Source organism: Trypanosoma cruzi, genomic scaffold (assembly GCF_000209065.1).
Source record: "Trypanosoma cruzi strain CL Brener 1047053512465 genomic scaffold, whole genome shotgun sequence".
NCBI lineage: Eukaryota > Euglenozoa > Kinetoplastea > Trypanosomatida > Trypanosomatidae > Trypanosoma > Trypanosoma cruzi.
The window spans coordinates 40,717-66,225 of NW_001849382.1; the positions used below are offsets into that span (position 1 = coordinate 40,717).

At 58.1% G+C, this 25,509-nt stretch overlaps 2 protein-coding genes and 3 pseudogenes across 2 annotated transcripts, besides 10 other annotated features; all 5 read left to right on the forward strand.

The window, feature by feature from the left end:
• Nucleotides 1-524: part of a sequence feature (heterozygous, non-Esmeraldo-like haplotype) that runs on past the window's edge.
• Nucleotides 32-79: a sequence feature (T-rich).
• Tc00.1047053509287.110 (mucin-associated surface protein (MASP), putative) lies at nucleotides 292-1,356 on the forward strand (the record flags this gene model as incomplete). Its single annotated transcript, XM_814971.1, has 1 exon — nucleotides 292-1,356. The coding sequence occupies one exon, from the start codon at nucleotides 292-294 to the stop codon at nucleotides 1,354-1,356; it is 1,065 nt and encodes a 354-aa protein (XP_820064.1).
• Nucleotides 525-1,147: a sequence feature (areas not merged during assembly with more than two copies in the genome that could not be assigned to a particular haplotype).
• Nucleotides 1,148-1,708: a sequence feature (areas merged during assembly that could not be assigned to a particular haplotype. This can correspond to areas where the two haplotypes were merged or to regions with more than two copies in the genome that were merged during assembly.).
• Nucleotides 1,709-21,501: a sequence feature (areas not merged during assembly with more than two copies in the genome that could not be assigned to a particular haplotype).
• Tc00.1047053509287.130 lies at nucleotides 1,935-3,602 on the forward strand (annotated as a pseudogene).
• Tc00.1047053509287.140 (dispersed gene family protein 1 (DGF-1), putative) lies at nucleotides 5,857-16,257 on the forward strand (the record flags this gene model as incomplete). The annotated part of the gene is made up of 1 exon (XM_814972.1): nucleotides 5,857-16,257. One exon carries the CDS (start codon nucleotides 5,857-5,859, stop codon nucleotides 16,255-16,257), a length of 10,401 nt encoding a protein of 3,466 aa, XP_820065.1.
• Nucleotides 10,723-10,773: a microsatellite.
• Nucleotides 17,480-17,500: a microsatellite.
• Tc00.1047053509287.150 lies at nucleotides 18,366-19,940 on the forward strand (annotated as a pseudogene).
• On the forward strand, nucleotides 21,164-23,620 carry Tc00.1047053509287.170 (annotated as a pseudogene).
• Nucleotides 21,502-21,802: a sequence feature (areas merged during assembly that could not be assigned to a particular haplotype. This can correspond to areas where the two haplotypes were merged or to regions with more than two copies in the genome that were merged during assembly.).
• Nucleotides 21,803-25,509: part of a sequence feature (areas not merged during assembly with more than two copies in the genome that could not be assigned to a particular haplotype) that runs on past the window's edge.
• Nucleotides 25,217-25,509: part of a mobile genetic element that runs on past the window's edge.

Genomic DNA, 25,509 nt, shown 5'->3' on the forward strand with positions numbered 1-25,509 from the left:
TTTTGTGTTTACTTTTTTGACATTATTGCTGTTTGTTTGCTTTTGTTTTGTTTTGCTTGTTTTGTGTGTTTTTCTTGTTAAATTGTTGCATGGCGTTGTGCGTTTGTGCACTTTTATTGGCTTAATATTTTTCATGAAACGCGTGCTGCTGCGGCTGCGGGATTGATGCCATTTATGGCTGTGCGTTGGCTGTGTGTGCTGCAGCGGCCGTCTCTTTTTCTCCTTTTGCTTCCGCTCTGCGTTGACGTGTTGTTATTTTGTGCTGAAGGCTGCAGGCAAGTGACAGGAGTGATGGCGATGATGATGACTGGCCGTGTGCTGCTGGTGAGTGCCCTCTGCGTGCTGTGGTGCGGTGCCGGCGGTGGTTACGCTGAGGATGTCGGTGTTGTTTCTGGTGATCCCGGAACTCGTGGCGAACGTGGAGGTGGTGATAAGTCTTCTCTCGCAGATGGGAGTCATGGAGGCAGTGGAGGTTCAAATGGTGATAGTTCTCATGAAGGTGAAAGTGAGCCTTCGGATTCTGCTTCCAATGAAAAATCTTTAAACCCCCAGGTTGATGAGGATGAGGATCCAAATTCCTCTGAGCAACCTTTACGCCAGGGAAAAGGGGGCTCCAAAGGAAAACAGGATCACTCACAATCAGTGCCTCAAAATGGATCGCCACATAAAGTGAATGGAGCAGAAACACTTGGTTCTGCTGCGCAAGTACAGTTGTCCGCTACACCAAACGCAGAACTTAATACTAATGTTGCTGACGGTGAAATCGCGAACGGGGGAAGAGGGAATACTGGCCACAATACCGGGTTATCCCCTAACAGCAGCGACTCCTCAGCACCCCCAGTACCACCAGCAATGACTGTTCCAACAGGAGATACAAACCGAACAGCATCAAAAGACTTACAAAATATAAACGAAACAACAAGCATGACGCCACCGTCACACTCCAAAACGGCGGCCGAAGCACTGCAAACCCCCTCAGGAAATGGTGCGCCAAAGCAACACAGAAAAGAAACAGACACACCAGATTTGAAGGATGCACCTGCGAGCCATACAGCGGAATCAACAGCAAAATCCATATATACAATGGGCAGTGATGGAGCCCAGAAAAATGAGGAGAAGTTCGACAACGGTGATCAACGGTCTAACGGAAAAGAACCACAAGACGGGCTTGAAGATAGAAATACCGACGATGCTCCCACAGCCAGTGAGACGGAAACAGAAACAGCCACCACCCAAAAGAATGCTACACCTAAGTTTGGCGACAGTGACGGAAGCACCGCGGTCTCCCACACCACCTCCCCTCTTTTGCTTCTTCTTGTTGTTGCGTGCGCTGCTGCTGCGGTGGTGGCCGCGTGAGAGTGAGTGTGAGAGAGCCATGCACCGCCCGCACACACACTCTTCCTTCTCTCTCTGTGTGTGTGTGTCCCCTTGCATGGACTCTCGCCCTCACCTCACCCCACGAGGCACACACAATAATGTGCCCATTGTATATATGCATGCACACCCATGCAGGCCCGTTGGTGCTCTCTTTTGCACGACACGCACCGCTGCCGTCCTGCCTGGCTGCATGGACGGAGCACCGTAACTGTTTCTGTTTTGTTTTTATTGCATTGAGTGGGCGACCTCTCTCTCTCTCCCTCTGCGTGTGTGTTTTGCTTTACGGGAGCAATGAGAGTGTGTGTGCGCTGGTCGTCCCACGCCTCGGCTTCCAGTCACGTGTGAGTTTTGAATCTCTGCTTGCGTTGTGGTTGAATGGACGTATTTTCATTAACCATCATTTGTTTCCTTGTGTGGTGACGTTTGCGTTTTATTTTTCTTTTCAATCAATCAGTCTTTGTTGCCTCATCAAGCCAAGAAATACTTTTCCAACAGTCACGCCGATGGTTCAGTGGCTCCTCGCCTCACCGTGCCCTGCAGCGCTGCCATTGCTGCTCATGATGTTGACTTTGATGTGTTGTTCCAGCGGGTGCTTTGCTGCCAGTCTGGCGTACCATTGCTCCTTTGACGATGCGATGCGTGTCGGCAGGACGAAATCGATGCCGATGGTGATGAAAAACGTGCCTTAAGGAACGGGAAGTGCGTCGCAGACATACACCGTCATCGGGGGGAATGGATGGGCACCCATCCGCATCAACGTGTCGACAAGGGACCTGGATGATGCCAGTAAGTATTGCAGCTCAGATTATTCTTACGTGAAAAATCCATTGACAGGCTATTACGATTGTCGGGGCGATGCTCTTTCCAGTAATAAGAGGAAAATCCTCATTGACAAGGTTGTCCCTGCAGCTGTCAAACTGCATGCGGATCGTCTGCTCGTCCAGCCACTGGAGCGTCCGTTGGTTGTGCCCCAATTTGCCACTGGCAGTGTTTGCAGTCGTTTCACTGTGCCTGCTGAGCATCGTTCCAAGGGCGTTGCCAATTCTGACATGGTGCTGTACGTGGCTGCAGCGCCGGGTGGTGTGTGGGCACTGCCGTGCGCCACGCTGGAGGATGGCCGTCCAGTCGTTGGCGTCATGAACATTGCCCCGTCCGTTTTATTTTGCGGACGCCTCGACACCCGCCTCGCCGCGCACCTGATGGCCCATGCTCTCGGGTTCGCCCACTCGCACATGGCCAGCCGCAGCATGGTGAGGAATGTTACCGGTGTGCGTGGCAGGGCGCTGTCGGTGGTGGTGGACTCGACGAGTGCCGCGATGGCTGCGAGGGAGCACTACGACTGCGATGACATTTATGGCATGGAGCTACAAGATCAAAAAGGGGACGGGAGTACGCTGGAGTCGCACTGGTCACAGCGCCACGCGAAGGATGAGTTGATGGCACCGATTGGGGGCGCCGGCTACTACACGGAGCTGACGCTGGCTGCATTTGCTGACCTGGGCTACTTCAAGGTGAACTGGAAGTTGGCGGAGCCGATGCGTTGGGGCAAGAAGTCGGGCTGTGAGCTGCTGCAGAAGAGGTGCTCCGAACTGAACCTGAGTAAATATTCCCACATGTTCTGCAACAGAGACGATGGTGTCGAACGCTGCGCTTCGGATCGTTATTCCCGCGGTTTGTGTCGGCGGAGTATCATTGAATTCTCAAAACAGCACTCAATGGACCGTTGCCCCATCACTGATCCCGCGATGGACGTGAGGGACCTTGAGGCTGTTTTTGAGAAGGGAGAATATTTCTCTGCGAGGCCCGGGGATAAGCCCTCTTCGTGGTGTCTGGACACGCTTCCCACCAACACGACAGATGCGAGGTGCCCGGAGGGGACTGAGTGCTGCCATGCATGCGGCATGGAGGTGCCTCGGCATGCAAATTTATCTGACAGATCCCGAAAAGCGTAGCTTTGGTTGGTTCCCATGCGCGGAAGGGGAGAAAATTACGTGGGACACACCACCCTACAATAAGGAAAACGTCATTTGCCCTGAGTACGCGGAGGTGTGCACGATATCCGCCACCGGCGGCAGTGTCATTCCCGTGGTTTCATGGGACGACGAGGAGAGGGTGTGGAGCAGGACGGTACGCCCGGAATTTTTGAGACAAAGTTCACCAGAGGCGCCCGTCCCTGTTGCAGAGATTATTGGGTCCGGCCGTGGCACCGAATCGCAGGATGCTGACTCAGCTGCTCTTCAGTCGAAGCCATTGCCACAGGGAGACGCCGAGGCTGCCGTGGCGCAACACGACCATCAAGCGGGAAGCACTACCAGCACTCCAACAGGCCGTGAGAGGGAAGCAGCACCAGCCGCCTCTGGCGAAAACAGCAATTCGCCTACGGCCGCTGTTGCAGGAGCAGGTGATTTTGAGACAACGCACAGCGAGGATTTCTTCACTACGGAAGTGGAAAGCCCGATGGGGGAGGAAGAACAATCCGCGCCGGAGGAGGGAGCAAACCCAACAACCCTGCAGTCAAGGGAGACCACTGGAGATGGGGATGCGCAGCCAGTACAAGAGAGCGTGGCGCCTCTGGCTGGAAGTGAGGGATTGCTGCCCAAACAAAGCGAGGCCCCTGTTCCAGAAAATAACCACTCCGAATCTGGGAGCGGCGCGAGCCAAGAGGACCGCCTCGCCCTGCTCAACGACGCGAAATTGATGCTGCATGATTGGAATGTCGACAGCACTGCGCGTGTGTGCGTGTCTCGGGTGTCGATGCTTCTTCTTCTGGGACTGTGTGGAGCTGTGGCAGTATTGTGAGGCAACGAGTGTGGCATTGCGACTCCCGACTGAGAATACGTGCCGCTTTTCTTGCGGTTTTTGATGTTTTCCTTTAATGTTTTTTTTAATGCTTTTTTTTCTTTTTCAAAAATATTTCCCCACTTTTTCAGTTGTTTTTGGTGTTTTTTCGAATACTCAGTTTCTTTTTTTTCAATGGCCGTTTGCTACAATCCGCTATGAGCGACGTGTTTCCGACTTTTGTTTCTCTTTTGTTGCCCACACGCGGTGCCGGCGTCACTGCTGCGCGTCCGGCGGAGTGCACAAAACGAGGAGTGGCGGAGCAGGCCGGATGCCGCATGGAATATGAGGGATGTTGTGTGGGCTGGTGGAGGAGTGCAACCTTTTTTTTTCATTACCTTTTTTGTTAGTGCAGGGAATATGCATACGTCCCCGATTGTCTTGTGCTGCATGGCACATGAAAGTCCTGCCGAATAAATTTTTCTTTTGGTTCTGTTTCCCAGGAGTCATGACGGACTCTCACCCTTTTTTTCTTTTTGATTTCTTAAATCCCTGCGGCTTCTTTTCGTTTTTGCCGTGTCTACTGTCACTGAGTGCTTCCGTTTCATGTTTTTTACTGCTGTCTGTGCTGCGGACATGTCCCCATTTCTTCTCTTTCTTTTCTGCTAGAGGCACCGATGGTCCGCGACGACGATTGCTTGTGCACCCCTCTGCGATGGCACGGGGTGGCTGGGCGTCGGCCTGCTGAGTGCACTTTGGGGGAGCGGATGGTGTGCGCCGTGCCTCACTTGTGAGTGTGGAACACTAATTCGTCGGGGAAGGGGGAAGTAAAGGGCTGCGGTATGTACTTGGATTCGCTTATTCCCTCTTGTCGCGGTTGTGTGTGTGCTGCGCGCATTGCTTTTAGTTGCGGTGCGACGTGGGTGGCGTGGCTTTCGCGTGTGTCTTATTGCATGCGCTGAGCGGCGGACTTCTCTTCCCCATGACACCGCCCTTTTGTGTGCGAGTGGGGGGAAGAAGAGATGTGTGAGGGAGCGAGCGTGGGTGGCTGCCGACCCGCCTGCAAATCCGGGCCATCCACACACGTGCTTTTTCTTGACGGCCTTTTGCGGCTCTCAGGCCGTGGAGGGGGAGGATATGAAGGGTTTGCCTTGGTCAGGAGGAGGAAGAGTGGAGCAGTACCCTTCCGTGGTCTTTTTTTTTGGCGGCCGATGCGGACTACATACGTTTGGGCAGTTGTAGAATGAAAATTTGATGCTGTTCCGTGTATACTGCACAGTTGCCGTTACTTCACAACCAATCCGCGGTGCGATTTTGAGCTGTGCTGGCCGATGAGGGGAGGGCGATGGTGTCACTGAAGTGATTGCGTCAGCGCGGCTTTGCTTCGGCGGCTGTGCTGTGATGGGGACTGTCTGTGACCGGATGCTTCTGCGTGCCAATGTGTTTGGTTACTGTTGTTGCTGCCTCTTCCTTTTCTGACTGTGCAGTTAGAGATACTTTGGTTTGAATAGCACAACTATCGTTTCAAGGTGTTAGGGATTAATTGCTGTATTAGGACTAGTAGTATTGGGATATCGATCTATCGGAAGTGTGTCACTGGATTTTCCATCTGTATAAGGGATTTGCTAGACAAAAGTTACGGTCGACGGTGCGAGTGCGACACACCACGACAACCCTGTTGGTATCTGATTGGTTCATTGGATGTGGTCTGTGGTGGGTGCGTGTCCGCGCAGCCGTCACCGTGTGCGGCACAGTGCCATTGCGGCTATGCGTGTGGCGCTGCTCTTTTTGTTGGCGCTGGCTGCTGCTGCGGCGTGGATGCCCGCGGTGCATGCGGTGGTGTTGCGGCTGCGGGGCGGCACGGTGGACAGAGCCATCACGGTTGGCCGCGCCGTGGACACGGTGCTGATGGACGGCGTGTACATCACGAACGGCGTGGCTGTTGTGTTCGACGTTGCGGCGATGCTTCCCGGCGCGCTGCGCATCGAACTGAGGAACTGCGTGTGCGACGGCGGTGCGCAGATCTACGTGCGGGGCTACAGCGGCGAGCCGGCGAGTGACCGGAGCCTGGAGGTGAGCGTGAGCGGGCTGTCCGGGAGCTACTGCTCGCTCGCGTTTGTGCACAACCTGCCGGCACACACGAACGTGACGGTCCGCGACTCGACGATTGTGACGGCGGGGCCGATGCGCTACTCGCAGTTGAGCGGGCTGACGGACGCGGTGGCGTCGCCGCTTGTGCTGCACGCGACGTCGCTGTTGCAGACGCAGCTGCGTGTGAGCAACACTGTGCTGAGGTCGTTGCAGGCGGGCGGGTCGGCGGTGCACGTTGGCGGCGGCGTGGACCTGCTGTCGAGCGCGGTGGTGCTTGACGGCGTGTTGCTGGAGGCTTCGGGCGGTCCGACCGCGTTCGCGATGCGTGTGGCGTCCTCGTCGCGTCTCAGTCTGCGGAGCCACTCGGTGTTCTCCGTGACGAACGTGTCGGTTGTGAGCAGCGGCGGAGGCATTGTGCTTGGAGAGCGCCTCACGGTGTTTGATTCGGTGCTGCGCTTTCTGCGCGTCGAGGGGTCTGTTGCGTCGTCGCTGGTGCGCTGCGGCGGTGGGACGGTCGGTTCCGGCGGGTGGCTGGACCTGCACGACGTGTGGGCGGTGGGCGAGGCGTCGTCGGTGGCGTCGCTGTCGGGTGTGACGCTGAGCGGCGGTGCCGTGTCGATTGCGCGCTGCGTTGCCACCGGCGCGACGCTTGTCTCCGGGCTGACGATCACGAGCGGCGTCGTGTCGGTGCAGTGCAACCGTGCCGGCGGCCGGGTGCTGCAGAGCAGCGGCGACTACCGCATGGCCGGCCTGCCCTCCGTGAGCGTGGTGCCGTGCGACGGCTGTGCGGCTGCGCTGGCGTGCTTTGATGCGCTGACGGCGTCTTTCTCTGACTGCGTGTGCGGCTGCCGCGCCGGCGGCGTGGGCGAGGCGTGCCTGCCGTTTGACGTGCCGCCTGCGAGGTTCGGTGACGGTGGCGACGGTGCGCAGGGCTGCGTGAGTGGCGTGACGCTGACGGAGTCGGTGACGGTTGGCGGCGTGCGTGCGACGGCGTGCTTCGACTCGGTGGTGTTCAGCGGACCGATCACTGTGGCGGTGGACCTGCGCTCGATGGACGCGTTCGCTGACGTGCTGAACGTGACGCTGCGCCACTGCGTGCTTGCGGGTGGCGCGCAGCTGCGGATTGGCGGCCTCAGCGAGAGCACGGCTTACCTGATGCCCCACGCCCTCGTCAACATGACGAATGTGACGTCGCTGGAGGGCACGATTGTGCTGCATGGCGCGATGCCGCTGCACTCGAGTGTGCTGCTGGCGAACTCGACGCTGCGCGCGACGGTTGGCGGGTCGCAGTACGTGCCGATGACTCCTGGCCACGCAGGATCCCGGTACGGCCCCGCGCTTGTCCTGGACGGCGTCCGGCTGCTGTCGACGCGGGTTGTCATGACGCGGTCGTCGCTGGTGTGTGGCGGGGGCTTGTGCGCTGCGATCCTCGTGGAGCGCAGCTTCGTCGTGAACCTGTCCAGCGTCTTCTACATGGACAACTGCGTCGTTATGTCGCGGGCACACGTGATGTACGCTCTTGCGTCGGACCTGCGTGTCAGCGGCGGCTCCGTGTTCTCCATACAGAACAGCTCGTGGATTGCGTCGAGCATTGAAATCTACGAAGGTGCGTGTGTGTTCAGGGATGTTGTTTTGGATGGCGGTAGCGTGCTGCAGGTTGTGTCCAGTAATTTCCGTCTTGGCTTCGCCATGCTCATTGCAGAAACGCTGACCGTGACTGGTGACAGCTGGCTGGTGCACCGCGACAACGAGTTCCGCACCGCCTACGTTGTGTACGTGATCAAGGAGAACGGCGTGGCGTTCCGCGATCAGAGTGTGTGGTCGATACTGCACAACAAACTCACTTACGGCTTGTACTCGTCGACTCATGCACACATGACAAGCAACTGGTCACCGCCATCCGACACGCTCCCGATCATCTACGGCGTGTGCAACGAGGCAATGGGCTCTCCTGTGACGGATTACGGAGACGACCTCAATATTTGGGTACCCGTGACGGTGCTGGACTGTGGTGCGTGCACGGTGGACGCCGTGTGCTTTGCGGCGAGGACGAGCAGCATCAGTGGCTGTGAGTGTGAGTGCGCTGCTGACGGCTACGGTGACACGTGTGTGCCAGCTGCTGTTCCGGATGGCCTTGGGCCGCTTCCGCTCCCTGATGCGAATGACACGGAGGTCCGCTGCGTGCACGGTGGCAGCATCAGCTCCGTGGACTATCCTGATCCCGGTTTGCGTGGTCTGTGCTTCGTCAACGTGACCTTCACCGCCGCGATCGTGCTGGACCTGTGGAGCTTCGACGCACTACAACAGACACTCAACATCACGCTGCTGCAGTGCGTCCTTATGGGCCTGTCGATTGGGGGGAGTGGTGCACGCGTGCACGTGAACGTGATCTCCTCGATGCTGGATTCTGGTGCATTGGAGTTTGAGGGTGATTTTGGCACGAGCTCCCAGATACTTGTGGCGGGCAGTACGCTTGTGACGAAGTCGGACCACGCCATTTCCTTTTTTGGGTTTACTTTTGGTGCGACCTCGACGCTGCTGCTAATTGACAACCGCATCGAGGGAAATGGTTACGCAGTTTATTTTAATGATGCCCTTGCTGTTGATGGTAGCGGGATCATCGTGAAGGGAAATACGTTGAGGGTAACGGGTGGGGTTGACAGTTCTGAGACTGCTATTTATTTTGACGTTGTTGATGTGAAGAACGGCGGCTACATTGACGTGGAGAACAACACGATGAACGCGGTCAATGGCGTTTATCTTTTTGGAGCCACCACCGTGGGCTCCTCAGGGCTGCTGCGAGTGGCGGACTGCACATTTGTTGGCAAGACGGAGTTTTCTGATTTCACGCTGTTGTATTTGGACGGTTCGGTGACTCTCGAGGGCGGTGCGCAGTGGCGTGTGGAGGGCAACAACTTGAGCACAGATTCGTTATTAACTATTTTGTATTCCTGGCACAAAATTCAGCTGTCAGACAAAGGCACCACCGTGGTGCTTGCACACAACCGTCAGGCAGAGTCGAGTAATGTTTTTGCGAAAATTCTTCCATGGAGCACTATCGTGACGTCACCCGCGCGGTTTGTGGTTGGGTGCAACCTGCAGGACGATGAGGAGGTGTCGTACGACGGTGTGTTTCCTGGGGAAGTGGAGGTATTCGGGTGTGGCACATGCAACGACGATGCTGCGTGCTACATGCCCGGGACGGAGTCGGTGGACCGCGGCTCGTGCTCGTGCAGCTGCAAGGACGGATGGCACTGCGCGTCGTGTCTTCCCTTCGAGGTGCCCGACACGGTTGTGCCTCCCGTGGCGGAGAGAGCCGTCGACGGCGACACGAGCTGCGTGGTGAACCAGACGCTGACGAACCTCACGCTGAACATGTGGGAGACGCACCACTGCTACGTGGGTGTGACATTCAGCGGCGTAGGTGCTGCGCTGACATTTTCTTTCAACAGTATGCCGCTGCATCTCCCCATCAACATCACGCTCACTGGGTGCACATTCCTTGACGGGGCTGTGCTGCAGTTTGTTGGAGATGTTGAGGTGGCCGAGTCAGTCGGCGTCCTGATCCGCGTGAGCCGGACGGTGATGCGGTCCTCTGTTGTTGCATTTGCACTTGCCCTCCCGCAGCACTGTGACATCGCCGTCACGGAGGTTGACGCGGTACAGTCCTCCGCGGTCCAGTTGCCGGACACAGTGAACAACAAGCTGAGCGTTGTGATGCTGTACGAAGTTTTGTTGACTGCTTCCTCGCTTTTGGTCAGCAACGTAAATGCGCATGCATCGAAGCGTGATGCGTTTGGTTTGTACTCGATCGGGACGCTGACGCTGGTGAGTGGCAGCTCGCTGCACGTGCGGTATTGCAGCTTCGGTGGGTACACACACCTGTTTTACTTGGATATCCTCAGTGTCAGCGATCGCTCTGTTTTTGCTTTGCTCAACAACACAGTGTTCTTCGGGACAAGCCTTCTTTATCAGTACCGTGGCTTCAGCGTGTCGGATCACAGCGTGTTGCGCGTGGTGGGGAACAGTGGCTCTGTGTCCTGCGCCATCTATGCATCTAACTCGTGGACCATCCAGGAGTCAAGCTGGTTGGATTGGCGCGACAACGACGTGGGAGTGGGTGCGATGCTCCACGACAGTGAGTCCGCTTTTGTGAGCATTGACGGCAGCAGTGTGGTGACGCTGACGGGCTGCAAGATGGGCTCGACGGGGTTGTCGAGGCCCTTGCTATCGCAGTCTGACGCCGGCTACCAGTTCGTTGCTGGGTGCCTGACGGTTGCGGGACGGGAGGTGACGACGGCAGCTGAACTGGAGCTCCACTGCATCACCAACGTGACGACGGTTGCGGTGTGCGCTGAGTGCACGAAGGATGGCGACTGCTTTGCTCCGCTGACGACGGCGGTTATTGACTGCAGGTGCCAGTGCGCTGCTGGAGGGCACGGCGATGTGTGCGTCCCGGCGCCCGTGCCTGCTGGCCCGCCGCCACTGCCGCCATCGCCATCGCCGCCACCGCCACCACCCACGCCGGTTGGTGAGTGCATCAGCGACATGGTGTACCCCGAGGTTGCGCATGCAGTGGGCGGCGGGCTGTCGTGGCTGTGCTACCGCAACGTGACGTTCAGCGGGGACGGCATGAGCCTGACGGTGCTGGTTGGAGCGATGACGGGCGACGTGGCGAGTGTCACGTTCGATGGCTGCACGTGGAGGGACGGTGCCGTGCTGTTGCTGTTGGGCAACGCGCACGCCGCTGTGGGGTCGCTGAACATCGTCGTCACCGGCAACACGTTCCGTGACGCGCTGCTCAGCCCGGAGGGTGTGTTTCCACCGCGCACGAACATCACGATCAGCGGGAACCGCTTCACGGTCACGAGGCTGATCCCTCGGTCAGGTTTGGGCCTTAGGAAGCCGTCGTGTGTTGCGATGAATGGGCTGGCGATCAGCAATGACTCCGCGGTGGTGCTGAGCGGCAATGTGTTTCATAGCGTGACGGCATCGTCGAGCGCCATTTACGTCGTTGAATCTTCTCTGAGGGTGTCGTGGCGCTCCCTTTTTGCGGTGATGGGCAACACTTTTCATATGGCTGGCGGTGACGGTACGCTGATACATCTTGAAGGGTCCAGCGAGTCCTCATCGCTGAGTGTACTGAACAACTCTGCCGTGGTGATCCGAGGCAATCTTGTGTCGAGGCCGGTGAAGCACTTCATTTTATTTTTCTGGGCTTCACGTGTGGAGTCCCAGTCCGCGGTTGTGTTTCAGGGAAACGACATGCAGGGAAGCTTGGTTGTGTTTTATTCAGCTTTTTCTTCCCACATTTACTACAACTCATGGCTGCAGTTGAGCGGCAACCTCTGCCGTGAATCCCCATCGGAAGCCTTTGCTGTTTTTAACCCCACGGTGAATCTCCGCGACTCCACGTTGACTGTGTCCGGCAACCAATTCATGTCCAACAATGGAGCGGCCAAAGCGCTGTGGATATTCTCAGGGTCAACCGATCCCACAAACGGAGCGATTGTGGCTGCGTGCAACAGTGTGAACGGCGAAGGGGAAGCGAAGTACGGCATTCCGTCCGTGTACAATGCCACCATTCTGACCTGCATCGACCCATGCACTCTTGCGACGTCGTGCTTCCCTGCGTACACGACGACGGTCTCGAGTGATGGCTGCACCTGCACGTGCGCTGAGGGTGGTCACGGCGATGCGTGCCTGCCCGTCGCTGTCCCCGAGCCACCGAGCACCGACGGCGCCGACCTTTGTGTGCGAGACGTGCGTGTGGGTTTGGAGGTGAACGTCAGTTTCGGGACGTCGGTGGCGTGCTACGTTGGTGTGACCTTCGCGGCGGACGTCGTGGTGGACGTGGAGTCGATGTCAGGGAGCGTGCGCAACGTGACGCTGGCGAACTGCACGCTTGTGGGCGGAGCGAGCCTGTACGTTTTGGGGTGGCGGTCCGACCCGCCTGCTGGCGAGCGCGCCGAAGTGTTGATCAGCGGGCTTGAGTCGCGCTCCGGCGGCGGCGTGGTGGTGGCGAACCGATTTCCGCCGGGCTCGCGCGTCACTGTGGTGGACTCGGTGCTGATTGCAGAGAATCGTGTTGCGTACCGCGGCGCCTACGACCTTGGCGACCTCTCCGCGTGCCTCGTGGTGCACAACGTGAATCTGACTGGGAGCGTGCTGACCATTGCGCGCACGCAAGTGAAGGCGGTGTTCCGCGACGCTGTTGGCGTGTTGGTGGTTGGCGGCGTGGCGCTTTCGTCGCGCGGTGCGCTGTACGTGGACGGGCTGTTGGTGCAGACGGCGCTGGGGCTGTGCGTGTCGGTGGAGGGCGGTGTTGCGGCGAGTGGCGGCTCCGTGGTGGCGTTTGTTGACAGCGTCTTCCTGCTGTGCAAGCACGCGGTGTCTGTGCGTGGGGCTGTGAGCGTGTCGGGCTCTATTGTGGCATTTTTGCGGAGCGACTTTTCGTCGACGGAGGACTACGCGGTGGCGTTCTATTCGACGGTGAGCCTGGATGGCGGGTCGATGCTGCTGGCGAAGGGCAACGTGCACGACGGCGTCTCGAGGGAGATGCTCCACGCCGCTGGCGCCGTGACCGCTGCTGGGAGCACGCTGAGCTTTGTGCGCAACCGAGCGCTGCTGCCGCGGATGCTGTCGGTGAGCCTGTCGCTTGCGGCTGGGGCGCATTTGAGGGTGGCGTGCAACGACGCTGGTGGCCGTGTCCTGTCGACGGCGGAGGAGTACGCAGCGGCTGGCTTTGGCGACGCTGGGAGCATCGACGTTGCTGGGTGCGACGCCTGCGACAGGGACACGCACTGCTACGCGCCCGGGACGGCGTCGGCCAGCATGAGGGACGGTGTGTGCGTGTGCGCGTGCGGCAGTGGCGGGTACGGCGAGGCGTGCGTGCCTGTGGGCGCTCCCGCGCTGCCGCCCGCTGTGGGCACTGCGTCGAGAGTGTTTGTCCGCGAGGGCGTGACGGTGCAGTCGGTGTTCGTTGTGCCTGCCGGTGCGAGCGAGGTGACGCTGCGCCACGTTGTGCTGGACGGCGTGAGTCCGGTGCTCTACGTACCGTGGATGGCGCGGGATGGCGTGCGGATCGTTGTGCAGAACGTGTCGCTGCGTAACGGCGCCGTGCTGTACGTGATGGGCGGTGGAGCGTTGCGCGGTGCGGGGACGGCGGGGAGCGACGAGAGCGGGCCGGTGGAGCTGTCGGTGTGCGACGTGGAGGCGCTGAACGGTGCGCTTGTGCTGACCGGCAGGTTCGCTGCGGGGTCCGTGCTGACGGTGGCGGACTCCCTGCTGGTTGCCGCGAGGCCGACGCCGCTTGTGTATCTTCCCGGCTCGCAGTCCTCGCCGTACGCACCGGTGCTGGTGCTGTCGGGCCTGCGGCTCGTGCGGTCCGTGCTGGTTGTGTCTGGCGTGGCCCTCGTGACCGTGATGACTGGTGGGCGGACGGTGGTGGTGGACGGCGCGGTGCTGGAGCTTGTCGGTGGCGGTGTCGCGCTGGACGCGGCTGTGCTCGGTGGTGAATATGCGTTGTACGCGAGTGCGCGCGTGGTTGCGTCTGGGGGCGCTGTGCTGCACGTGTCGGGGAGCCAGGTGTACGCCGCGCATGGGTTGGTGCTCGACAGCGGGGTGGTGGCCAGCGCGTCCGCCGTCGTAGTGAACGACAACGCCGGTGCGCTGACGGATGGCGCGCTGCTGGAGCTGCGGGGGTCGGCGTCGTTTTTGTCCGGGTCGTGGCTGTCGGTGCGCGGCAACAGCATCAGCGGCAGGCTTCTGTCGGTGCCGTCGTACCCGCGCAGTGCGGATCTTGTGCAGAGCACGCTGACGCTCTACGGGAATGCCGGCAGTGGGCCCGTCGTGATGGACGGCACCGTTGCGCTTGTGGGTGCCGGCCGAAGGTTCGTCGTTGGGTGCCTGACGCTCAACGGGCAGGCGCTGCAGCCGATGGAGTACAGGTCCACCGGCATCATCGGGGAATTCCGCCCCGTGGCGTGCAGCGTGTGCGATGCCGACGTGCACTGCTTTGCTGCTGCGACGATGTCGATGTCGGCGTCGTGCGGCTGCCGCTGTGCTGAGGGCGGGTACGGGCGCGACTGCCTGCCGGTGTACCTGCCTCACGTGGACGGGTGCGACCGCACGCCCGCTATGCCGCTGCTGAGCCACACGGCGACGCTGACGGAGACGCGCAGCCCGACGCCGACGTGGACTTCAACATGGACGCCGAGTCTGAGCGCGACGCACTACAGTCCGACGCAGTACGGGCCGACAGAGACCCTGCAGGTGACGGAGACGGTGGCGCCGCCGCCCACGTGGACCCCGACGGCATCGGTGAGCGGCACGCTGTGGTGGAGCCACGTGGCGTGCCCGACGCTCGCCGTGACGACGACGGCGGCTGGAGGCAGCCTGACGCAGAACGACATCCGCGGCGGTGGGAGCGCCGTCCCGACGCGGCTGATGGTGGCGCTGCCGCCGCCGTTTCGATGGGCACGCGACCCGCAGCTCGGCACGCACCTGAGCTTCGTGCCTGTGTCGACGGCGCAGCCGCGCGGGTTTGGTGGTCCGTGGGGAGCGATGCTGCGCAACGCGACGTGGGTGCGCAACGCGACGAATCCGTCCACCGTCCTGGAGCTGGCTGTGCCCTTGCACCGCGGTTACTTCATTGCTGCCGACGAGACGATAGTCATTCGCTGCGACGCTGTGGCGGTGTTTGGCGGCTGCAAGGGTGTGCTGCTTGGGTCCTTCACGATCAGGTCTGACATGCTGCCCGCCGCCGCCAGCGCCCTCTCGGCGATCACCGGCGTTGTTGCGGGTGCGGCGGCTGTTGCCGTGGTGGTGACCGGCGGGCTGGGCTCCATCCTGGAGATGCAGGTGCTTGGCGTGTTTGCGAGGATGTCATGCACCTCGGCGCAGGAGCGTGCGAGCACCGCTGCGCTGCCGTACTTCCTGTCGGTGTTCGCTGCCCTTGACCCGCTGTGGATGGTGGTGGGCAACGCGCTGCTGGCCGCTGTGTTCGGGTGCGTGCACTGCGGTGTGACGGTCGTCTTCCGGCGGTGGCGCGGCGTGGACGCGGCGAGTGCGTGGGCGGCGATGCGCTTCCCGAGCCTGACGTACGTTGTGGCGCACACGTTGCACCTCGGCATTTTCTTCGGCTCCGTGCTTGCACTGGCGATGCCCGGCGCCCGCGTGCAGCACCGCGTGATCGGTGTCGTTGGCGTGCTGTACGGTGCGGCATTTCCTGCTGGCGTGTGCTACTTTATTGCTCGCCACACGGGCGCGAGCTTCACGAGGTACTGGCAGTTTTCGAGGAAGCCGCTGCACGAGCGCCTGCTGTACCCCGTCGGGTATTGGCACCCCGCGGCGCAGCAGCGGATGTACGGCGGCATGCTGACGAACATGAATGGCAGCCACTTGTACTGGTGCGTTTTCCAGCTGTCGGTGCTGTGTGTGGTGGGCCTGATTGCTGCTGTGCACCCGCCCGTGGGAGGCTGCCACGTCCAGTACTTCTGCATGGCGGCTGTGCTGCTTGCGGGTGCGGGCGTGGTTGCCTTCACGAACATGATGCGCTCGTCCTTCCTGACGGTGATGCACACGGCGAGCTTTGCACTCCTTGCACTGCTGTGCCTGGTGAGCGCGGCCAACCACCTTGCGCCGAGCGACGGCGGTGCGAGGGCGTACATGGCGATGGTGCTGCTGCTGACCACTGTGCTGCTTGCGGTCGCTGTGTACAGCGTCGTTGTGTGGTACGCGGAGGACCGTCACTGGCAGGAGCTGCGCGAGCCGCGGCGTGGAGGGCTGGAGGCGCTGCTGCGCGATGACGAGGAGAGCGGCGACGAGACGCAGAAGCCCCACGAAATGACGTCATCGTCGTACGCCTCAGGCACCACTGTTGCGTCGTCGTACCGACCACCCGCACCGCCGCGGCCCGTGGCCGGTGAAATTCGCTCAGACGCCCTGAGTCTTTTTGACCGTGCATCCAGTGCGAGCTGCAGCGTTAATTATGCTCCTCTGGACAGGTGAGGATGGTTTGCTTGACGAAAAAGTTATCGCAGTTTCTCATTTTTGAGGTGGAAAGGCTCCGACCCCAACAGTACCGTTACGCGGCGAGACGACACAAAGCCCTCGCAGATGCGGCATGAAGTGGATGCGTCTGGCAGGGATCTTTTCTCTTTCCGTTATTCATAGGTTGATTGGGTGATTGTTTGTTGCTTTTATTTTATCGATTATCGACGACAACGGATTATCGAACTATCACGCTGGCCCGGGGCGGATGCGTAACGTGTGTGTGTGTGTGTTTTGCGCCCGCCGCTGCAGCACCGAGTATGGGGGCTGGTGCTCTCTCTCTTTCATATCTGCTCTTAGTAGTAAGGACGTGCTCGACGATGGTGCTGGTGTGCGGGCCATAGGATGCATTCAGGAAGGCGTTAGGGAAAACAATCGATGAAGCCCTTCTGTGACGCGCCACCTCCTGGAGGTTGTGAGTGTGCGTTGCTGGCTGACATGAGGGAGAGCGTGGGTGCCACGGCTGTGCGGCTGCGCAGCCACCCATCGTGCTCTGCTCGACAGCGTCATTGATTGTTGGTTTGTTTCTATTTTTGTCTGGGTGCTTGCAGTGACTCTCTCTCCTGTTCCACGATGACTGTGTGGGAGGGAATGCCTGTCACTTTTTACACTTCTGATGTTGTGTAGAAAGAACAGCGAGAGAAGGAACGAGGAATTATGCGGAATGATGTATTTCTTTTTGTATGTACATACTGGTGTGTTCTCTTGGATTACTCTGGTGGCTTCCTCCACTTTTTCACTTTTTTTGAAGTTGCTCCACACGTGTCTCGGTGTTTGCTTTAGTACGGCCACACACGGGTAGCTTGAGTCGTGGATAGTTTTCTTTTGTGTTCCATTTTGTGTTATACGCTGACGCGGGCACGTGCGGCAGGCATCCACTCTCCACAGCATGGCGCCCGGTACTTTGGAGTCATCCCGGATGTAACGCCGGCACCACCGCCGTGGCACGCATGGGAGGTAAGATTTAACGCGGGATAGCAAAAGATATTGTGCTGCACATTTGTCTGTTGCATTTTTTCTGTCGAGGAGGTCTTTAGTTTAGAGGAAGAGGGATGGACACTGCACGATTCTGCGGCTTGGAGGAGCTATTGCCCCCTTTTTAGATATATTTTTGTTATGATCCCTGGCCCCACTCGTGTCTGCTCCGATTGCTTCCCCTGAGTGAAGCTGCGCCATGGCCATTATTATTATTATTATTATTTGGTTGTTTGCAGGAGGAAAAACACATTGCGAGTGACGAAACCACACTTCATGCATGCGGCGTCCAGGGACGTACGTATTTGAGGTGGAGTGCGCATATGTGGATGTCGCGTGAGAAGGAACGGGGGTTGACTGCCCAACCGTCACTCCTTTTCTGGAGAGTGTGCTCCTATTTTTTTGTCGCCCTTTTGTGTCAGGGCACGGCGGGATTGGACAGCACCGTCCCACGAAGGGCCCTGCGCACATACACACTCTGATGCCACCGTCACCCCCCGAATTTGGGAGTAAAACCCAAATTCCTGCTGCGTTTTGCATTGGCGCAATTATTTTCGTTTATTATTGGCTGATGCCATTCTGTCCGGCGTGCCACTTTGATTGGACTGTGTGGGATCGCTCGCCAACGCTATCGAACAAAACAGGCTGAAACATTCGCGTATTTAACCGCCGTCTTGCGCGCACGTATTTTTTTCACTTGTTCTGTTGGTGTGCACTGAAACAGCGAGGAGTCCGGAACTATGCGTGCGTGGAGTTTGTCCTGTCATGTGAACTGCGGGCAGCACCGAGGGGCTGTCACTTTGATTCGGTAGAGTTGTTGTGTCTCCTTGCGGGGTTGGCGGGGAAATTCCATGCAGCCTGCTATTGGTGCTGTGTGCTTAAATGCCACTCCATGCGAATAATTTGGTTTAGCGAGTGAGGGGGATGATTGGGTTTGTGGGCGCTCTGATTGTGTTTGCTGCTTTGTGCGGGCACGCAAGACTTGAGAGGTGAGAAGATGGAGCGGGGCGGTGCATGGCCGCGTCCCAGACTGATGGTGCTCGCCTCGGACAAGGGAAGGGCCGTACTCGTGGAAATGGAAGGAGAACAAATCCACTCGTGACTGCTACGTGAACTGTGAGGTGGAGCGAGTGTGGCGGATTGTCAAGGGCGATCTCACCGAGTGGTTCAGCACTGACGGTGAGCCCTACTTTACGCCTGGGCGGCGTGTGTTGATTGGGACGCCCGGGATCGGGAAGTCGATGGCTGCCGGCTCGTACCTCCTCTACCAGCTGCTGCACTGCGATGTCGAGAAGCTCCAATTTGATGTCTACAGTGTTGGTGGAAGTACGACGTACGTGTGTGACAAGGCCATCAAGACGGTGACAAGACACGTGGGTGGAGGAGCATCCACGGACGTTTTGTGGGATTGTGTGATGAAAGGGCATATTTTCTACGACGTGACAGAGAAAGGGACACCGCCAGCGGAATATTTTGTGTCTAGCACCGGATGGGGCATGAGTGTGGTGTCACCCCCAAACGTGGGCAACTGTGATGAATGGGAGACGCAAGTAAAAGCCGAGCGGATCATCGTGAATTGCCCTGACGAGATGGATGTGAAGGCGATGTGTGCATGGATGGAGCGCGATGGGACTACGGATGGGCAGGCGGAGTGCTGGAAGATGGTCGAAGAACGCATGGATAAAGTGGGGCCGATTCCACGTCACATCTTTGATGCGAGTAAGTTCGTTGCGCACTCTGCTGCCATTGAGGATGCCTTGGATGGGATCAATTCCCGGGACGGTGAAAGGCACTTTACACATCGGGGAGTGAGGCTGTGGTATTCTGGGGATCCGCCTCAAAAGGTTGTGAGTGTTGTCCGAGCAAGAGGAGAAGTCGGCGCTGAGGGGTTTCTCAACGCAGCGATATCCGTTTGCCTCGGGCGTCGAATAGCGCACTATTTTGGGAGACGCGATGAATGATGGGGATTTAGTTCTGTTGCTAGTATTGGGGAAGAGGAATACTCTTTCGCTTGAATGTGTGGAGGGTTTGGCTTGCGCGCATTCATGTTTGGAGTGAGTTTTTCGGTGCATTAGTAGAGGAGCTCAAGGAGCTGAGGTCATCAAAGCGTAATAAAGCACAGGATTCAGTGCTGAAAGTAAACCATCAAGGGCACCCCACTCGCACCGTTGGATTAGGGAAACTGGAAAAAGGTGTCACGAGGATTCCGATGGAGTACAGGGTGCTGTACATACCGGCGGCCCAAAAATTTCCGCTGGTGGACGGCTTTTTCTTTGTTGATTCGCCGCGGAAGACGCTGGTTGGGCTGCGGATGGCTACGGCGGGTGCGCACCACATCACCGCCAGCACCGTGAGGCAGTTCACTGAGTGCCTGGCGGCGTATTTTAATGGTTGGGAGGAATTATCCCGAGACATGTCGTGGGAGATGATTTACGTGCAGCACGCAGACAGCACGCCGATGAATGGCTGGCAGAGACGTGGTGTCGTCAATTCAGATAGTGTGAGCGACGATGAAAGCCGTGAAATAGCGGGGCTTTGGAGGAAGAGGTGCGCCAGTACCAAGTGTCAATATCATCTGGGGCTTTGGAGGAGACGCAGCTCTCCGAAGTGAGGAATAGCCACGGAAATGGGAAAAGGAATTGGGGAGGGAAGGGGGCAGTTCTGATTTCTGGTAAAAACTAATGTGGGATATATATATTTTTGGATGCTTGTGTGTGCATGCATACGGTGCGCGTGCACCAGCACCATGCGGCAGCACCGCACACGAAGGCCAGGAACGTCCAACGCTATCGAAAATAACAGTGACAGAAGAAATTAGGGGTGGAGTGGGGTTGTTTGTTTTCTGGTGGAAAACGTTGCGTGATTTTCATATGGTATGTTAATTGTGTGTGCGCATACAAGGCATAATTGGAGAATTGCCCGGTATGAGGGAATCATTGTGGCTGGCGGTGTCACGGCGTTACTGCATTGTCCATTTTCTTCTATTGTGTTCTAAGGCCCATCACTAACAGAAGCATCTTAAAGGGATTGCCGAATAATTTGTATTGAGGAAGTGCTGCACTCCGTGACCGCATGGACTGAGGCGGCGCGTCATGGGTGGGTGAGGAATCGCTTCTGCGTGTGTGGCTCTGTGGTGATAGCTCGCTCCTTTTGCGCTGTGTGTTGGCTGCGGGGCTGCGGCCGTATCCCGTTGGCCGTGGGATTGAACTGGAGGCGATGGTGGCGTTGGGTCTCTTCTCCTCTTCCATGGCGGGTGGCTGCTGGCGGTGTGTGCGTTTGTTGTGTGGAGGGCCGAATCCTCTCACCCGCGGACTGACGGCACTGCGATGGTGTTAGTGTGTGAGGGCTGGTGTGGAGTCGCCGGCCAGGGTGAGGGCCGTGGCGGTGTTTTTCCCGTGACTGGTGTTTGTTTCTTTTGTGTGTTTGTGCTGCTTCTTGCCTTTCCCTGTAATCTTCTCCTCCTGTGTTCCTGCGTGGAGTGGCCGCATGCTCAAGGGCCATTTTGATAGTGAGTGCCCCTTGACGGCATCCATCCGTCTCCCTCTCTCACTGTCTGTCCTTTCCTGTTGGGTGTGAGGCGTGCTGCACCGCGTGAGGGCTGGCCCGCACACACCGACGGCCCGCCGTGACTTGTCGTGTTGCTGCTCTTTTCTGTGGGCGATGGCTCTCCGTGCCGTCCCTTCCGGATTGTCTTGTCTCCTGCTCTCCGCGTGGGTGTTGTGCTCCCATTGATGTGTCGGATGTATTGTCGCTGTTTTTCTCCTTCACTTATCGAACACACACGGACACACGCTGGGAAGGAAAGCAAACAACCGCGAATTGCTACTGTGAAATTCGAAGGCACTGAAAGGACCAACAGCACACACACCTCCCACACACACATATTTATATGCTCTCACGTGTTGCTGCAGTGAAGGCACCCCGCACACACAACCGTCGCCGCGTGACCGGATCCAGCGGAAGGAGGATGGAAGGAGGAGAGGGTGAGCCGCAGGGGCCCAACGTGTCCCGGCGTGTGTTTACTTTCGCGGTGCTGCTTCTCCTTGTCGTGATGATGTGCTGCGGCAGTGGGGGTGCCACCGCTGATGAGGCAGCGTCAGGTGAAGCGTCTTCACCGGAGACATATTTTGATTGGAGAGATGTGAAGAAAGAGGAAACAGTGGGCTTGCTTCGTGTTCCCAGTCTTGTTGAGGTGAATGGTGATGTATTTGCCGTTTCCGAGGCGCAGTGCACGAAGGGAGACAGTGTATGCGATTTTAATGCGAGGTAATCCAAGTAACTGGTGTTTGGTGAACAAACAGAAGAAGAGTTGGATAAAACTACAGTAAAGTCACCAGTACTGGATAAATGTCCTTTTGATGGAGGGAATTGCCCCTCCCAAGAACGGGGTCCGGCTGTTTCTCAAAGCGAGACGAAGGCGCATGTGAGCCGACCAACAACAGTTGTGAAGGAAAGTGATATTTAAATGCTTGCTGGGACATACAGCCGGAAAGCCACAGTTGATGCTGAGGAGGGTGGTGCCGATGGCTGGGGACTTTTGCTGGTGAAGGGGAACGTGAGTTGTGGGGGCAGTGAGAAAAGAATTTATTGGAATGATACTTACGGTCTCTCGCGGGCTCTTTTTAAAAAAGCAACACGACACCTTGAAGCGGCTCATTGGTGGCGGTGGATCGGGTGTTCGGATGAAGGACGGTACGCTTGTGTTTCCCGTGGAAGGCAAGAAGGGGAACGTTGGCACTGGAGAGACTGGAAAGACCGTTTCGCTGATTATTTACTTCGAAGAACATTACGACTTGGGAGGTGCCGAAGGGGATGTCTGCCGGTGGCTGCAGCGATCCCTGCGTCGTGGAGTGGGACGACGATAAACTCATCATGATGGCTGCGTGTGATGATGGCCGCCGCAGGGTGTACGAGATCAATGCCAAGGAGGACTCGTGGACGGAGGCACTCGGGACACTCTCGCGCGTGTGGGGCAGCCCAAAAGGCGCAAACGTGAAGGGCGTTGGGAGCGGGTTCACCACAGCGACTGTTGGCAATGGAGATGATAATAACAGAAAATTGATGCTCGTCACTCTGCCGGTGTATTCTAAAGGTTAGAACGGAGAAGAAGCCAATGAAAGAGGCAAGCTTCATCTTTGGGTGACGGACAATACGCACATTGTTGATATTGGGCCGGTATCCGGTGACGAGGAAGACGACGTTGCCGCCAGCTCCCTGTTGCACAAAGGTGGTGAAACTGAAGCTAATAATAATGAGGAGCTGATTGCACTGTACGAGAAGAGGAAGTGCGATGAGAAACCATCGCGCAGTCTTTGGTCTGTGCGTCTGACTGCGCAGCTGCAGCGGGTGGGGGAGGTGGCGACCTGGAAGAAAGTGGACGGCCTTCTCTCCCAGCTGTGCCTCACTTCAAGTGCTGCGGAGAGTACCTCGACTGGCACTGCCTGCACTTCTGTGGTCACGGATGGGCTGGTCGGCTTTTTGTCCGGCAACTTCTCTGAGAATACGTGGAGGGACGAGTACCTCAGAGTGAATGCCACAGTAACGAGCGGTGTTGGGGCAGCAGGGACTACCGATGGCGTGACGTTCACAGGGCGTGGCGCGGGGGCGGAATGGCCCGTTGGCAAGCAGGGGTGGAATCAGCTGTACCACTTTGCGAACTGCAACTTCACTCTTGTGGCGACGGTGTCCATCGACAAGGTGCCGGAGGAGGGTCCTATTTCTTTGATGGGTGTGAAGACGAATGGCCAAGGTAATCCTGTACTCCTGGGACTGTCGTACGACAGCGGTGGTAAGTGGAAATTACTGTGCGGTGGCGGAACGTCTAAGGAGCACAGCAGCACTTGGGAGAAAGAGACACAGTACCAAGTGGCTATTGTGCTAGAGAACGGCAGCCAGGGCTCCGCGTATGTCGATGGTAAGCAATTGGATGGGAATGAAGCGTGCGCATTGGGAAATAGGGGTTCGAACGAGATCTCCCACTTCTACATTGGAGGGGATGGAAGCGGCGCAGGGAGCCAAGACGACGTGTCTGTGACCGTGTCGAACGCTCTGCTGCACAACCGCCCGTTGACCTTTTCTGGTGGGAATGCCGATTTGGAAAAAGATGTCGCAGCACCAGCGGAAGCTGCTTCTCATACCGTGGCAGGGGGTCAAATGACGACGGCGGGGGAATCTGCCACTGCACAGCAACTGCTGCCGAGCCCATCGCAGGGAAGTGTGGGGAGGACGGCTTCGAGCTCCCATGCCGTTGGAGGAGCAACGGGTGACGGCGGCACTGTGAGAGGGAGCGGACTGCTGCCATCGCTGCTGCTTCTGTTGGGACTGTGGGGGTTTACGGCTCTGTGAGGAGTGACTGGCTGCCGCGTGGGACACTTGCGACCTCCCCTGCACAGAATTACTTTTTCTGGGAACAAATTGCTCTCATAGCTCTTTTTTTTTTTTTTTTGTGCGCTTTTTAAATTTTTTGATGCTTTAAATTTTTATTTTTATCTCTCATCCCCCATCTCTTCTCTTTTTTGCTTTTGGGGCAATCACTATGGACGTGTTTTTCTTTTCTACTCTTTTGATTGTTCTTTGCTGCACTCTTCCTGCGAGGGGTGCCGTGTGTTCCCGCCCAACTGCTCCACTCGCACACCCACCGACACGCTCATGACGACGGCCCTGTGCGCCTCGCCTGCTGCACGCATGAGGAGGGGCCGCGACGAACGGCGCGCTGAGGGAGCCGTGACGTGTGGGCGTGCGACGAGAGCCTGTGGGGCGGAGCACACATTTCTTCCCTCTTGTTTTGTTTTGTTTGCTTCCAGGGCGGGCAGACACTCGCAGCGCCACACACACAGCCACACCCTGCCGCCGTGTTTTTTCTTTTATTTTGTTTTGTCCTTTGTGGATGTGCGTGTGCTGCCACCGTGCGTGATTGTTGAGGTTGGGGCCGTGCCGCATGTATCGCTGCCATCCAGCTGTGCCTCTTGCTGAGTTGATGCGTCTCCCTGTGCTTCTCTTCTTTTCTTTTTTCTCAGCACACACACACATAAGTATTTGCACAGTGCTCTGCAGGAATGCTTTGGCAACGGCGGGACGTTGGCTTGCGTCCCGTGCTCACATGGAGAGACTGCGGCGTGTCTGCGGTGGGAGTCACGGTGCCATTGGATGGATGCGTGTGGGACGCCTTTTGCATTCTGCTGGATGCCGGCCGACGCGGCCGCACGATGCCCGCCATGTGTGAAGGTGCTGCCTGCCCTTGGGGTCATTCTTCTCTCCCCTCTGTTTTGGCTCTGCCGGGTGCGCGCGTTGCTTAGTGTGTGCTGACGCGTGACGGACGGCGCCACGATGGCCTCCTCCGACGATGACGGTCGCTGTGTTCTCGGCACACATCCACACTCTTTCTTGTCTTTCTGTGGGAGTGATTGCAGCAGGGCATTGGTGCGAGCGTGATGGGGACCACGACGGTGTCACCCCTCGAGAAGGTCCCGCGCTCCGTCGGTTGTGGAGGGGCGAGGTGGTTTGCCTGCAGCCCGAATGACAGAACCGCACAGTCGTTTCATTGCGGTCACTCCGTCGGCATCACCCGCTGCGGTAGTGTCCGCAAGAGCCGCAGCGCCCATGAGGACGGCCTCGTAGTTGTCTGGCAGCTCAGAACTTTAGAATTTTTGCCCTTCAGGATTGCACTTGCAGCTCGACTGGCGCAGCACCGGCCTGGTGCTTCTGCACGAGTGCAGGCACCGGAGTGCCCCAGCGACGAGGCTCATTGGCTGCGGTGACTTCCAGCAGGCCTGCAGCGAGCGTGCTGCTCGCGTTGCCATTCTGTTGCTCCACACCTTGCCGTGAGAGCGCCTGTCGCTGCTGGCACCAACTGCGTGGAGAGCACTGCCTTCCGCGTGCGCCCACCGGCCTGCCCCAGCATGTACGTGATGAAATTATGTAGCCTTCCCTGGAAATCGCTCACACTGCTCACTTTGCGAGCACCGTTCGTCGCCTTGGTCTTGCAGCGCCTATTGCGGGCAACCTGAATTCACACCATGAGCTGCGGGACGGTCGCTCAGCATCAACGACGGCAGGAGAGGACCTTGCCACCACCCCAACCGGCATGGACTCTGAGTTGTCCGACGACCCGGCACAGGCAGCGCGGATCAGCGGCCGCAGCGTCTCGTTTCCCGACGTGACTGCGCCACGCGCACTGCGTGTCTCCCACTTGACGTCCAGCCGCTGCATGCAGTCGGACCACCATCTGCCATCCCA